This window comes from Mastigoproctus giganteus, chromosome 13 (assembly GCF_048544385.1).
Source record: "Mastigoproctus giganteus isolate SK-2022 chromosome 13, ASM4854438v1, whole genome shotgun sequence".
NCBI classification, from domain to species: domain Eukaryota; kingdom Metazoa; phylum Arthropoda; class Arachnida; order Uropygi; family Thelyphonidae; genus Mastigoproctus; species Mastigoproctus giganteus.
Window position 1 is genome coordinate 112,952,951 of NC_143587.1, and position 16,448 is coordinate 112,969,398.

Consider the following 16,448-nt stretch of genomic DNA (forward strand, 5'->3'; position numbering starts at 1 on the left):
TCAAACCATTCAAGGCCTTATACATCTCAATCAGATCACTTCGCAGGTGCTTACTCTCCAGTCGCTGCAACTTGCAGAAATTAGTAACTTTCCAGAAATCTACCTCTCTTGGTAAGAGGATCCCTTCATTCCCCTCACCAATCTTGTTGTGCTTCTCTGTACACACTTAAGCAAATCTACATCCTTGCTAAAATGAGGCCTCCAGATCTGTACGCAGTACTCAAGGCGTGGCTTGACCACTGCCTTATACAAAGGGATGATCACTTCCTTTTCCCTGCTAGCAAAATTCTGTATATCACTGACAAAACCCAATGACCTGTTCTTGCAGCCTGTCTGCATTGCTCAGAAACTTCATATTAGTTAGTTAGTTATTTGGTTTTTAGGAGCATTAGCAACTAAGGCCATATTGCTCCGGGATATGCGGTGGTCATTCCCTGACCTTTCCACATCCTCCGTATTTGGTGGTGACGGGCTCGAACCCCGGTCTAATCAAGAAGTGTGTGCTACGCACTGCTGCTCCTTCCCACCTGGCTACGGAGGCGCCTAGAAACTTCATATCTGGTTGCACAATTACACCCAGGTCTTTTTCATTTTCTACCACCTTAAGTATAGTACCACACAGTTGGTCTGTTCCTCTGGGGTTTATTTCTACCCATATGCAGCATTTGTCAATGTAAAACTTCAGTTGCTACTTCTCAGCCCATCTGCCCAAATTTTCTAGATCCTGTTGCAGTAGCACACTGCCATTAACAACCCTGCCATTACTGTCATTAACAACCCTGCCAACCTTTGTATCATCTGCAAACTTTGACACTAAGCCTGATATACCTTCATCAATATTATTGATAAATATACAAAACAATAGTGGGCCCAACACCGAACCATATGGGACTCTACTAATAAATAACATTAGTCCATTTAGAGCAGGGCCATTGATTAGCACCCTCTGTCTTCTCCCACTCAACCACCCTTTAATCCACTGGAGCAACTCACCCTTAATACCATTCTGCTCCAATTTGTACAGTAGTCTTCCATGTATAACAGTGTCAAAAGCTTTCCTGAAATCCAAGTATATGATATCAAAACTATTTTTTGAATCCAGTTCCTTTGTAACCACACCATCACCACATCAGACAAGACGTTCCCTTAACAAACCCATGCTATGTCTGAATTATTGATGCAGTTTTGTCTAGATGATCCTGCAATCTATCTTTAACCAGTGACTCCATTATTCTATCTGGAACAGATAGTTAAACTAACTGGTCTATAATTACTCGTCTATTATTGGTTTTTTTTTTTTTTTTTTTAGGAGCATTAGTAACTAAGGCCACATTGCTCCGAGGATATGTAGTGATCATTCCCTGACCTTTCCGCATCCTCCATATTTGGTGGTCACGGGCTCGAACTCCAATCTAATCAAGAAGCGTGTGCTATGCACTGCTGCTCCTGCCCACCTGGCTACAGAGGCACCATAATTACTGGTGTCACTCTTCGATCCCCCTTTGTGAATTGGGGATACATTTGCACATCTCCAGTAGGTGGGGACTTCCCCTGAGTCCAAGGATGCTCTCATAATTATGGCTAAGGGTTTGCTTAGTTCCTTTGCTGCCTCCTTTAATATAACTGGATAGATCCCATCCAACCTTTAACTTCAACGACTTCTCCACTTTGCTCTCAGACGTTGGAGCATACAAGGACAGAAGTAGTTATTGCCAGTAGCTTTGACAAGAAACCAGAAGACTACATTTGGACAAGGAGCAGATTTTCTGTTCTTAGCCTGTTCAAAAATAACCCCGGGGGCTCAAATCTGGTGAGTATGGGCTTGGCACACCCAGGGTCCTGAGCTGGATATCATCATTCTTCTCTTTCTTGGTGATTCCCTTCTAATTTTGACACACACACACACACATACTCTCTCTCTCTCTCTCTCTCTCTCTCTCTCAGGGTTACTCGGGAACTGTTTTTTTTTGTTTTTTTTTCCTGGTGCAGCATAAGCCTCAGGCTTCCTTGCATCATATGGATATTAATAATAATAATAATAATAATAATAATAATAAAATTGAGCTTGGCTCAATAACTGTTTTACAATTGTTGCAAGCTTTAGTACAGACAGAAAATGATGCTGGAAATATGGATATGAGCCAATTTCAGTATGCTGTATTCTCTTATCTTGAACAGCCTTAGCACATTTATTGGAAAACCAAAGTATAAATAAAAGATGAGATTTTAGGGTGTAATGTGGAAAAAAGGATTTCATTCTTACAAGAATAATTTCACTGATACAATCTGGGAAAAACTGGAATCAGAAAATTTTAAACAATCCAACCAAAGAAAATAATTGAAACCATGCAGACTGTTCCATTTTGCATTCTTGAAATGCCCATTTAGTGGAAGGATGCCACATGTATGAAGAAAATATCTTCAATAATTTCTTTTTCTTTCTTCTGTCTTGTTAACACATTATACATCAAAAATAAAAAATATATATATATAAGATAATTTATAATAAATACAATAAGCATAAATGATGTTTATTTTGTAAGATCTATCTCTCAAACATATAGGTGGTAGAAAAGGCATTCAGTAATGAATATGCAACAAATGACACTAAAGCATGTTATAAACATACATGACTAATACAATAATCATAAAAGTGCACTAATAACAATCCGAGTGAAAAAAATTACATGCATTTACAAAACGGCTCTATATTACAACTTGATTATTTATGGAATGTAACTGAGTGACCCCCTCCCCAACATGCAAATATTGCGTGTTGTTTACAGGAATTCTCACACTATCAAGGATGGATTTATTAGTACCAGAGTTAAAAATAGCTTATTTTTCTTCCTAAAATTTTGCTGTAGTTAGCACTTCATCAACAAAATTTCACCAAGAAAAGTTTGGCAAATATTGCAAAAAATTAATTTTATCCAATCAAAAATATTTAGTTTTAATATTCTTTAATATAATTTCCTTCTTAACCACACACCTGTTCCATCATGCCTTTCACTAATCAAAACATTTCTGATGTCTTCTTTTGTGAATGCTTTTAAGGTCTATTTTGTTCAACTGGCTTTCTTCAATCAACTCAAATAATTTCTATTTGATGTCCTGTTTAATTTTGGGAATAGTCAAAAAAGCTGAATGGTACCAAATCAGGCAATAATGTGGGTGTGGCATGATGGCAATGTTTTTGTCAGTCAAAATTGCTAGCCAGTGTTATATATCTCTCAACCAATTTAAAGCTTCTTTGTAGTAGGCCATATTAGCAGCTAACAAATTCTAAGAGTATCCCCTAATTGGAAAAAAAATGCAATCAGCATGACTTTCATATGAAATTTTGACTGTCATGCCCTTTTTGGCTTTGGTGACAATGTTTCCACTGACAGCTTTGAACCTTTGTCTCTGGGTCATATTCATATACCCAAGACTAATCACGTGTTATAATTTTTGTTAAAAATGCAAGGTCAACACAGCAAGCCAAACAACTCAGATAAAATGATGACTTCATGACATCTTTGACCTTGAGTGAGAATGAGTGGAACAAACTTGCTGCTCACTTACCTCATCTAAATTTTCAGTCAAAATGGCCTTAACTGAGCAAAATAAGATTCATCTTCTCTCCAATTTCTCAAGTAGTCAGTTGTCAATCCAATTGAACAATGGTACAGACTTCATTGATATTTTGATAATTTCAAGATGTTGATGGCAGCTTCCTTTTTAATCTTCAAGCAAAAAATTTCCATCACAAAACCTTCAAAACCAACCTCTTGAAAGTCAATTTTTCATCATAGCATTAGCTATGTAAACTGTAACAAATGTTACAGTTTACATAGCTAAAGTCTTCCAAGTTTACAACAAAATTTAACATTCTCACATTGTTCAATTTTCAGTATACACAAAAGTAAGAAAATTTTTTAACTACTGTGGTAGCAGACAGGTTAGTGCCATTGCATCATATTTGTACATAGTGAACTACTGAAATAGATAAATTGGCATCATTTTAATTATATCCCATATTGCGAAAACCTTCACAACGAGTTGCCATAATATTGCATTACCTTGAATAAGTGATGCTTCACCAATGGAGAAGACTACTGTTAGTAATTCTCAGCAGTTACCACCACCCAGACAGCACCATTTCAAGGCTCAATGGCCAATCTTCGGTGGGTGGGTACCCTGTTGCAATAGTGACAACCCAGTTATGAAGTATAACCCTACAATATGAGAAATGCCTGATGATGTGCAACAGTATAGACTAAGGCAATTTTGTCATCTTTTAGCTACCACAAATGACAAGCAGTTAAATGAAAATAGTTGAAACAAAAGATGACAATCTTTTAGTTACTACAATATTGAAAAAAGATGAATGAAAAGGTAGTAAACATATCTATTTTTGTGTATTGTTCTTCTGAGTAGTGAAAAAGGCCCACATAATATCAATGCACTAGTACATTTATATAAAAAATCAACATTAATCCCAAAACATAAGTCATTCTGCTATTACTAAAATATTTAAGTAATAGCAACCATCTGAAGACTTTAAATTAAAATGAAAGGCAGTTTCAGGATAGTCCAACTTTCCAAGAGGACAAATGATCTTATTTCAGGGAAATTATTTGAAATTATTTCAAAAACTTACTGGTCCACTTCTTTTGTTTGTTGATACAGTAAAATCTGGGCAGAATAGCAAATCCTAAGAGAAACAACTCATATTAATAACATAACAATAAATCATTTTTATTAATTATCAAGAGAAAATGAATATTGCTACCGTTGCCTCTACCCTATAAGGATCCTTTTATATATTAAATGATGCTTAAGCTAGTGTTTTGTTTTTAAGAAACTTAAAAGTTCTTAAAAATGATGAATATAGGCTATAATTATGTTTGCATTCAAGGCATCATTCCCAAAGAGATATATATATTGTCCAGTTTTACTGTACGCTAAAAAGATAGCCATTAATTACTACACCTGGAAACAGGATTAATTCCAGTTGCATCCAAAGTAATTAAAAACAAAATTTGAATTGTCTGATAACATTGTGACATGGCCAATACTTTTCAATGACAAATATACAGTGTACTAAAGCCTTATTGCTTATGATATTCCTATGTTTGTTCAGAAAAGAAGTGTTCATATACCAAAGACTAGAACAAAAGTTTAAATTTTGTGATTGGAAACAAAAAAAAATATATCTAACTGAAAAGTGAAGAAAAATGAGCAAGGAATAACCAAACAGACATCACAGCTGGGGATATTAAAACTAGTCACAAAATGGAAAAATACTGGCCATGTCACAATGTTATCAGACACGTACCAACCTCTAAAGGGCCTAGCAATACAGATTGCTGTAATTTAGTAAAATTATCACTATTGAATTCTGGATATTTAGGCACTAAAAGAGGCAGGCAAATAGGCAAAATAAGAATCCAAAACAGGCTCAAACAATTTATTAATAAATTGTTAATATATTAAAGTACAGTTACAACACAAAATACTATTACAGTATTCCTAATGAACAAAAGCAAATAATTGCTTATTACTTGTAATACATAATCATTTCTTAAAATTTCCAAAACGGAAACCTTACTCCCTCTAGGAGAAAACATGTTTGATGAGAGAAAATTGTTTTATACCTCAATTGAGATAACTGAATTATACTTAAAAGGTTCATATTAATTTCAATAGAAAGTCCTTCAATAATCTTCAGCATGTTGTTTAGTTTCTCTATGCTTGGTTAGCAGAAAACACATTCATATTTTTCATGTATGATGTGACTTTTATTGCATGGGGCACAGCTAATTTCAATCACAGTAATCAGTAATTATGTCCAAAAATTTCATCAGTCTCATCCCTTTCTCAAGTCATGTAACTGACATTTTCTAAGTTTGAATGAGCAACAATGAATGAGACTGCCACAGAATGACTTCTTCAACAGCAGTTGTTTCATTATCCATATTAAAAGATACATCCTATTCATCCAAATTACTAGCTATATCTTTTACCTTGTTGAAACTGTTCACATAGAAAAGATCCACATTCCTGAACTTTTTGCAAGTCCACATGCAGTTCCTTTAAATATCTAAGGCAAGATGCGGCTTTCACCAAAAATATCCTTGCAGATGCCAACAAGTTAACGTCAGCAAATAAACAATGTAATTCCCCTACACCTCAGTGAGGTGGATGTATTAATCAAGTCATGTGAAACAATAAAGGGAAAAAAATTTTAAAAGCTCTCACCACTTTCTTCATGTAAGAAGCTACATTAACAAGAAATAGCAGGGCATTATCCTCTTTAATTCAATCCAGCAACAGCATAAATGAACATTTGTAAAAAAGATGAGTAGGAGTTTAGTTTTAAGTTATAAATAAGTTTTGGAGACTTATTCAATGATTACACTATATCTTGCCACAATATCGGTTGTCTTATTAATGGAAATTCAATTATTATCCTTGTCAGCAAATTCATCTCCAGTTATAGGCAAACATGAATGTCATAGGTGTAGACGTTGAACTAATATTTGCTTAATGTACGGTCAACTTGGAACACAGTATGCTATTTATTTTTTACCAAAAACCCTTCAAAGAGATGTTTCCCAAATTTCATTCTGTTATCACTGAAAGCTTGGCATAAGTCAAACAAAAACTCAGATTACTTTAACAAGAAGCTGAAAAATACATAGCAAGTATAATGTCTTCTTATCTGAATTCACTGCTTCATTTCTTTCTGCAATCACTTTTAACATTATTATTATTTGCAATGAAAGCAGAAAATGAATTACTGTTAATGGTGCTCAAATAACAAATAGCCAAATCAGACTGACAATGAACATGCACATTACTCATGCAATAAAAATACCAACAAATGCATAGTTTATCTGGTATTTCTCACGCTTTCAATACATGGAGAAAATGTTAACAGTTTTTTAATTTCTCATATACATTATTTATAGTATTAAAAAATTACTTTTAAGAGGGAATAGAGAAATACACTCTAGCAATTTAAATCAGGCTAAACACATTAGCATTAGCATTAGCATTTGTAGAGGCATATGATGCAAGAAAGCAAGCTTATTCAGCATCAGCCAAAAAAAAAAAAAAAACAACCACTACTCCCATTTCACCCCTCAATTCGTTCGAAATACCTGTCCAGCTGAGCCTTAAATTTGTTTAGGCTATCAACTTCAACAACAAGCGATGGAAGTCTATTCCACAAACCAACTGCCCGCTGGCTAAAGGCGAATTTCCGCATATCTATCCGACATCCGTCGTTCCTCAATTTGAATTTATGCCCTCTCAGGTGATTATTCTGAGCAAGAGGAAGAATCCCATCGGCATTGAGCATGCTCAAGCCATTCAAAGCCTTGTACACCTCTATCAGATCACCTCGGCGATGCCTAGTCTCCAGGCTCTGTAATTTGCAAAACTTAAGCCTTTCTTCGTAAGAGCAACCCTTTGTTCCATTCACTAATCTTGTTGCCCTTCTCTGTACTCGTTCCATCAGCTCTTCATCCTTCTTGAAATGAGGCCTCCAGACCTGTATACAGTACTCAAGGTGTGGCCTGACCAATGCCTTATACAAGGGAATAATCACATCCCTGTCCCTGCTAGAAAAATTCCTGTATATCATTGACAAGACACCATGAGCTACCCTTGCAGCTCGTCTGCACTGCTCAGAGAACTTCATATCTGCCTGCACAATTACCCCCAGGTCCTTTTCATTCTCTACCACTGTCAGCGTAGTACCACAGAGTTGATACGTTGATCTGGGGTTACTGTTTCCCATATGTAGTACTTTACATTTGTCAATGTTAAACTTCATTTGCCACCTCTCAGCCCATCTGCGCAACCTTTCCAGATCCTGTTGCAGCAGCATAGTATCAGTAGTGTCCTTAACAACCCTGCCAACCTTTGTATCGTCTGCAAACTTGGACATTAAGCCTGATACACCATCATCAATATCATTTATAAATACAGAAAACAACAATGGACCCAACACTGAACCCTGAGGAACTCCACTAATAACATTAGTCCACGTTGAGCAGTGTCCATTGATTACCACTCTCTGTCTTCTGCCACTCAACCATCCCTTTATCCATAGCAGCAATTTGCCTCGAATGCCACACTTCTCCAATTTGTGCAGCAGTCTTCCATGCGCAACAGTATCAAAAGCCTTTCTAAGATCCAAATATATAATATCAAAGTTATTCCCTGCATCCAGTTCTTTTGTGACTACATCATAGTATCCAATCAAATTGGTCAGACAAGACCTGCCCTTAACAAACCCATGCTGTGTCTGAGCTATAACTGAATTCTTGTCCAGATGATCCTGCAGTGCTTCTTTAACCAGTGCCTCCATTAATTTTCCTGGAACCGAAGTTAAACTAACAGGTCTATAATTACTTGTGTCAGCCTTTGATCCTCCTTTGTGAATTGGGGTTACATTTGCACATCTCCAGTCCATGGGTACCTCCCCTGAGTCCAAAGAAGCTCTCATAATTATGGCTAGGGGTTTGCTTACTTCCTTTGCTGCCTCCTTTAAAATAACTGGATAGATCCCATCCACCCCGGGTGCCTTTTTTATGTTTATCCTCAACAATTTCTCCTCCACTTTCCTCTCAGTTATTAGAAAATCATCTAGCTCACTGCCAATGTTTACTTCACCTACGACATTCCCCTTCCTGAATAACTCCTCATGTGTGAATGTAGATGCAAAATACTCGTTTAGATTGTTAGCCACCTGAGCTGGATCCTCAACTGTTGAACCATCAACATCCAGTGGACCAATCTGATTCATCCCTTTCCTTCTTGAGTTTAAATAGGTAAAGAACTCTTTTCTGTTTTTCTTTGCATCCTTTGCCAAGGATTTCTCATAATCTGCCTTTGCCTGCCTAACCTCCTTTGTGACTTGGTTACAGACCAACTTATATCTATCATAGGCTTCCACGTCACCCATTAATTTGTATGTATCCCATGCATTTTTCTTCTCTGCCATATGTCTCATTAGTTCATCTGACAACCATTTAGGCCTGAACCTTGAACAATATTTCTTGGTTGGTATGTAAAGCCTGGTAGCTTCCAAGATTAGTTCCTTGAATGCTTCCCATTTTGAATTTGCTGTTGGTAACATCATCAGTTGGTCCCACTGTATAGAATTTAAATACTGTCTCAGACCATCATAGTCGCCTTTACGAAAGCAAAAACCCTTCCCTTTACCTCTGATGGTAGTTACCTCCTTGAGTAAATCCCACTTCAGCACACTGTGATCACTGCCACCCAGTGGTTCATTTATCTGCAGATTCCTAATGCATGAAGAATCACTACTGATAATCAGATCAAGAGTATTGCTCCCTCTTGTTGCCTCACGAACATGCTGGTGTAGAAAACAATCATCCAATAAATCCACAAAAGCCTTGCTAGTGTGTGAGTGACCAACCCACAAATTCCAGTCAATATCTGGGAAATTAAAATCCCCCATTATAAGACTCTCTGATTTACTGGCCCATTCTATTTCCCTGTACAGTGTCTTATTATACTCATCAGAGTCATTAGGCCTATAGCACACTCCTACTCTCAATTTTGATTTACCTATGCTTATGTCACACCAAACTGACTCAACACTGCACTGTCCAGCGATGTCAACTGGCTTCACTTCCTTGGATTTTATGTGTTTTTTAACTAATAGCATAACCCCTCCTCCCTTCCTATCCTGTCTATCCTTTCTGTAGACGTTGTACTCCCCAAATTCCAGTTCTGCATTCCTTATATCTGTGTGACACCACATCTCTGATATCCCAACAATATCTGCCGCCTTTGATGTTTTGAGTAATACCTCAAATTCATCAAATTTATTTACTAAACTCCTAGCATTAGTGTACAGGCAAGTATACATGCACCTGTTTCTATTCTTAGCTACCCTAACACAACCCATGTGTTTACTTGTACCGCAATGACTTCCAGCAGTCTCTGAAATATCCTGCATCTTGTTTTTCAGGCTTCTGCTCATTCCAATAGAAGCAGTGCAAGAATCTCTTTCACCTCTGCCAGTGGCTACTGTTAATCCATTAGTCTTTGTCTCCCCCCAAGCTAGCAGTTTTCCGACCCACCTAACACTGCCTCGATAGCATCAGCAAATATTCTTGCACCCTTTCTATTTAAGTGTATCCCATCCCTGTAGAAGCAATCTCTCCTGTTAACAAGTACAGTCCGGGCTGAAAAAAATTCTACCCCTTCAGCCTTGCACAATCTTTCCAGGGCCGAATTGATCGACAAGGCTCTCATCATATACTCCCTCCTATCGTGTCTGGGCAGAATTGCAGACACTTTCAAATTCAACCCTACTTCACGGCTTTTTTTCAACAGTGACCTGTACTTGTTAAGTAATTCCGCTGGTCTCCTACTCTTAATATCATTAGTGCCAACGTGTACAACTATATCACCTTTTGTGCCCTTAAAAGATGATATCTGCTCTACAACGTCATCAACCTTTGCCCCTGGCAGACATACCCTGGTCCTGTTCCACCTATCCTTTTTACAAAGCATGTTCCCCGTTTCCCTGACAATTGAGTCACCAACAACTACTAGTTCCTGTTGGACCAGCGCATTCTGCCTTGGGGGCTGCCTCTGTGTTGCAAGATGACCAAGTCCAAGCTCTGGTGTTGATGTGGGCAGCTGAGAGCTTGATGGGCCCCTCAATTTATTTCCTTCGAGAATTTATTTCCTTCGAGGAAAGATTACTAGAGAAGCTCAATTACATTGAGCTTCTCTAGTAATCTTTCATACTAGACAGACTCAAATATTTTCTAAAATCCAAATAAACAATGTCATAGATATTTTCCTGCATCTAAATCACAAATGCAACTGACATAATTGTTTATCAGGTTACTTAAGCAAGATTTACCTTTCACAAAATCACGTTCTCTCCCTTGAGAAAACCATTTCTATGTAGATGACCCTGCATTACATTCTTAATTGTTGCTTCCATCACTTTCACTAACACTGAAGTCAGATGGATCAGTCTGTGGTTACCCACTTCATTTCAAGCCACCTTTATATATTGGTGATATGATGGCACTTCTCCAACATAAGGAGAATCATCCCTAAGTCTAATGTTGCTTTCATGATTACATTTAATCTTTGATGTACCTCCTCACTGCTTCCCTCAAAATAACTGGACACTCAGTATATTATGATAAACTCCCTGTTTATAAGGATATTGATGGTCTAAAGGCAGCAATGAACATGAGCCATGTTCCTAAAGAATAATAATTGTTTATAGATGCTTCTAAGGTTAGCCTTGAGGATCTGTTATTAACACAATGGAAATATGCTGCTTTCAATACATATTGCATATGCCGTCTACAAAAAAAAAAAAACGTATGCAAAAATGGAGAACATCCTCTTAGGCATACAATATCAGAAGTATGAGTGGCAGATATGTGTTGATTTAAAGGTATTGTCATTTTATTGGGAGGAGGGGTTATGCTGTTAGTTAAGAAATACAGAATCTAAGGAAGTGCATCCAATTGATGTTGGTGGATAATGCAATGTTGAGTCCGTTTGGTGTGACATAAGCACTGGGAAATGGAAAATGGAGAGTAGGTGTGTGTTATAGGCCTATTGAATCTGATGAGTATAATGAGCAATTGTTCAGAAATAGAGTGGGCCAGTAAATCAGAATGTCTTATAATGAGTGATTTTAACTTTCCAGATACTGACTGGAAATTGTGGGTTGGTCACTTGCACACTAGCAAGACTTTTGTGGATTTATTGCATGACTGTTTTCTACAATAACATGCTTCAGAGACAACCAGAGGGACTAATACTCTTGATCTGATAATCAGCAGTGATTATTCATGCATAAAGAATTTGCAGATAAAGGAACCACTGGGCAACAGTGATCGCAATATACTGATGTGGGATTTATTTAAAGATGTAACTACCAACAAGGGTAAAGGGAAAAGCTTTTGCTTTTGTAAAGGTGAGTACAGAGGTCTCAGACAGTTTTTAAATTCTATAAAGTGGGATCAACTGATGATATTTACCAACATTGAATTCTAAATGGGAGTTCTTCAGGGACTTGATCTTGGAGGCCACTAAGCTTTTCGTTACGACTAAGAAATACTGTTCAAGGTTTAGGCCTAAATGGAAGTCAAATGAATTAATGAGGCTCGTGGCAGAGAAGAAAAATGTTGTTATTTGGTTTTTTTTTTAGGAGCACTAGCAACTAAGGCCATATTGCTCCGGTGCGGTGGTCATTCCCTGACCTTTCCGCATGCTCCGTATTTGGTGGTGACGGGCTCGAACCCCGGTGTAATCAAGAAGCGTATGCTACGCACTGCTGCTCCTTCCCACCTGGCTACGGAGGCGCCTAGAAGAAAAATGTATGGGATGCATATAAATTATCAGGCGACACAGAAAACTACGACAGATATAAGCTAGTATGTAATCAAGTCACAAAGGGGTTAGGCAGGCAAAGGCAGATTAAGAGAAATCTTGCTGCAATGGAAATATGCTGCTTTCAATACCTCTTGCATATGCCGTCCACAAAAAAGAAACATGTGCAAAAATGGAGAACGTCCCCTTAGGCGTACACTATCAGAAGTATGAGTGGCAGATATGTGTTGATTTAAAGGTATTGTCATTTTACTGAGAGGAGGGGTTATGCTGTTAGTTAAGAAACTCAAAATCTAAGGAAGTGCATCCAACTGATGTTGGTGGATAATGCAATGTTGAATCAGATTGGTGTGACATAAGCACTGGGAAAGGGAAAATGAGAGTAGGTGTGTGTAGGCAAAGGATGCAAAGACTTCTTTACTTATATAAACTCTAGAAGGAAGGGGATGAATCAGGTTGGTCCACTTGATATCGATGGTTTGACTGTTGATGATCCTGGTCAGATAACTGACAAATTGAATGAGTATTTTGCATCTACATTCATACATGAGGAATTATGTAGGGAAGTGGAGGACAGAAGCTTGTTAAACTCTAACAGGCAGCTTAATGATTTTGTAATAACTGAGAGCAAAGTGGAGGAGAAATTGTTGAAGTTAAACATAAGGAAGGCACCTGGGGTGGACAGGATCTATCCAGTTATATTAAAGGAGGCAGAAAAGGAAGTAAGCAAACACTTAGCTATAATTATGGCAGTTTCCCTGGACTCAGGGGAGGTCCCCATGGACTGAAAGTATGCAAATGAATCACAAATTGACAAAGGGGGTTCAAAAGGTGACACAAGTAACTGTAGACCTGTTAGCTTAACTTGTGTTCCGGGGAAAATAATGGACTCACTGGTTAAAGAAGCATTGCAGATTATTCTAGACAAGACTGCAGTAATAGTTAAGACACAGCATGGGTTTGTTAAAGGGAGGTCTTGTTTGACCAATTTGATTGGATATTATGATGTGGTCACAAAGGAACTGGATGCAAAAATCAATTTTGATATCATATACTTGGATTTAAGAAAAGTTTTTGATAATGTTGCATGTAGAAGACTACTCTACAAATCGGAGCAGTATGGCATTAACGGTAAGCTGCTACAATGGATAAAGGGATGGTTGAGTGGGAGACAACAGAGAGTGGTAATCAATGGACACTGCTCTTCATGGACAAATGTTATTAGTGGAGTTCCCAGGGTTCAGTGCTGTGCCCATTGTTGTTTTGTGTATTCATCAATGATACTGATGAAGATATATCAGGCTTAATGTCCAAGTTTGCAGATGATACAAAGGTTGGCAGGATTGCTAGTGACAATAAAGACAGTAGACTACTCCAACTGGATCTAGATAAGTTGGGCAAATGGGCTGAGAAGTGGCAATTGAAGTTTAATATTAACAAATGCAAAGTACTGCATATGGGTAGCAATAACCTCAACATACGGATAGCAATAACCAAACTGAGTGTAATACCAACTATGTGTGGTACTACACTCAGGGAAGTGAAAAAGAGCTGGTGGTAATTGTGTAGTCAGATATGAAGTTTGCTGAGCAGTGCAGACGGGCTTCCAGGGCAGGTCATGGAGTCTTGTCAATGATATATAGGAATTTTGCTAGCAGGGAAAAGGAAGTGATCGTCCCTTTGTACGAGGAAATGGTCAGGCCACACCGTGAGTACTGTGTACAGGTCTGGAGGCCTCATTTTAGGAAGGATGTAGAGTTGCTAGAATGAGTACAAAGAAGGGCAACAAGATTGTTGAGGGGAAGAAAGGAGTGCTCTTACCAAGAAAGGCTTAAGTTCTACAAATTGTAGCACATGGAGAGTAGACACATGCAAGGTGATCTGATTGAGGTGTATAAGGTCTTGAATGGATTGAGCAAGCTGAATGCTGATGGGATTCTTCCTCTTGCTCAGATTAAGAACCAGATGAGGCACAGATTCAGACTGAGGTGGTTGTTGTTGTTGTTGTTATTTGGTTTTTAGGAGCATTAGCAACTAAGGCCATGTTGCTCCGGGAATATGCAGTGGTCATTCCCTGACCTTTCCACATCCTCCATATTTGGTGGTGACGGGCTCGAACCCCGGTCTAATCAAGAAGCATGTGCTGCGCACTGCTGCTCCTTCCCACCTGGCTACGGACGCCCCTTAAGACTGAGCAAAGACAGTTGTAGAACAGATGCGTTGAAATTTGCCTTATTCCATGTTGTAGAAGTTGATAGCCTAAATGAATTTAAGGCTGAGTTGGACAGGCATTTGGAACAAATGGAGGGGTGAAATGGAAGGTTTTTTTTTTCCCCCGGCTGATGCTGCATAAGCTTGCTTTGTTGCATCGTATGCCTCTACTAATGCTATTAGGACTACAAAAGGGTTACACTAAGTATTGCTGCTTTCTCTGAGCGGGATAGTTGTGCCAAGGAAATGCACTACGAGAAAAGGAGTTGGCCTTGACAAAAATCCTTACACGTGGAATGAAGAATGTACATTTGAATCTCTGGTAGATGCAAATAAAGTTTTGCTTCCACCACTCCACATCAAACCGAGGGTCATGAAAAATTTCATGAAAGCTTCAGTCCTGCATTCACATACTTGTAAGATAGATTCCTAAGACTTATTATATATGGTACCTCCGTAGCCAGGTGGGCAGGAGCAGCAGTGCGTAGCACATGCTTCTTGATTAGACCGGGGTTTGAGCAGGTGGCCACCAAATACGGAGGATGCGGGAAGGTCTGGAAATGATAACTGCATATCCCCAGAGCAATATGGCCTTAGTTGCTAATGCTCCTAAAAAAGCAAATACCAAACCAACCAACCAAACTTATTATATAGAGAAGATAAAGGTAGGCATTTTCACTGGCATCTTTAGTGATAGCGAGAAATCAGAGTGGAAAGCCTTTCGAAATGTTTCGACTGGTTTTCTAGAAAATGTTAAAGCCGGCAACTATAGACTGTTTGTGGAAGATCGCATTATTTCTTACAAAAAATGGGTGCAACATGCCATTGAAGATGCATTTCTTGCACTCACACCTGGATTTCTTCCTGCCAAACTGGGATGCCATCAGTGATGAACATGGTGAGTACTTTGAAGGGTGACAAGAGTAATTACAGACCAGTTAGTTTAACTTGTTACGGGTAAAATAATGGAGTCACTGGTTAAAGATGCATTGCAGGATCATCTAGACAAGACTGCAGCAATAATTCAGACACAGCATGGGTTTGTTAAGGGAAAGTCTTGTCTGACAAATTTGATAGTATATTATGATGTGGTTACAAAGGAACTGGATGCAAAAAATAATTTTGATATCATATATTTGGATTTCAGGAAAGCTTTTGACACTGTTGCGCATGGAAGACTATTGTACAAATTGGAGCAGAATGGTATTAAGGGTAAGTTGCTACAATGGATAAAAGGATGGTTAAGTGGGAGAAGACAGAGGGTGGTAATCAATGGGTGCTGCTCTTCTTGGACTAATGTTATTAGTGGAGTCCCACAGGGTTCGGTGTTAGGTCCACTGTTGTTTTGTATATTTATCAATGATATTGATGAAGGTATATCAGGCTTAATGTCGAAGGTTGCAGATGATACAAAGGTTGGCAGGGTTGTTAATGACAGTAATGACAGTGTGCCACTGCAACAGGATCTAGATAATTTGGGCAGATGGGCTAAGAAGTGGCAACTGAAGTTTAACCTTGACAAATGCAAAGTACTGCATATGGGTAGAAGTAACCCCAGAGAAATGTACCAACTGTGTGGTACTAAACTTAAGGTGGTAGAAAATGAAAAGGACCTGGGAGTAATTGTGCAGTCAGATATGAAGTTTTCTGAGCAATGCAGACAGGCTGCCATGGCAGGCCATCGGGTTTTGTCAATGATATATAGGAATTTTGCTAGCAGGGAAGAGGTGATTATCCCTCTGTATAAGGCAATGGTCAGGCCACGCCTTGAGTACTGCGTACAGGTCTGGAGGCCTCATTTTAGGAAGGATGTAGATTTACTTGAGCGTGTACAG

General features: G+C 38.3%; 1 protein-coding gene across 1 annotated transcript in view; it reads right to left on the bottom strand.

Annotated features, from left to right (window-relative positions):
- The window catches only part of LOC150076370 (protein HID1), a 318,232-nt gene that overhangs the window by 215,284 nt on the left and 86,500 nt on the right, over positions 1–16,448 (bottom strand). Inside the window, exon 5 of the mRNA XM_090387033.1 lies at positions 4,646–4,699. Within this exon, the coding sequence (XP_090243159.1) occupies positions 4,646–4,699 (54 nt within the window). The remainder of the gene's footprint in view (positions 1–4,645; positions 4,700–16,448) is intronic.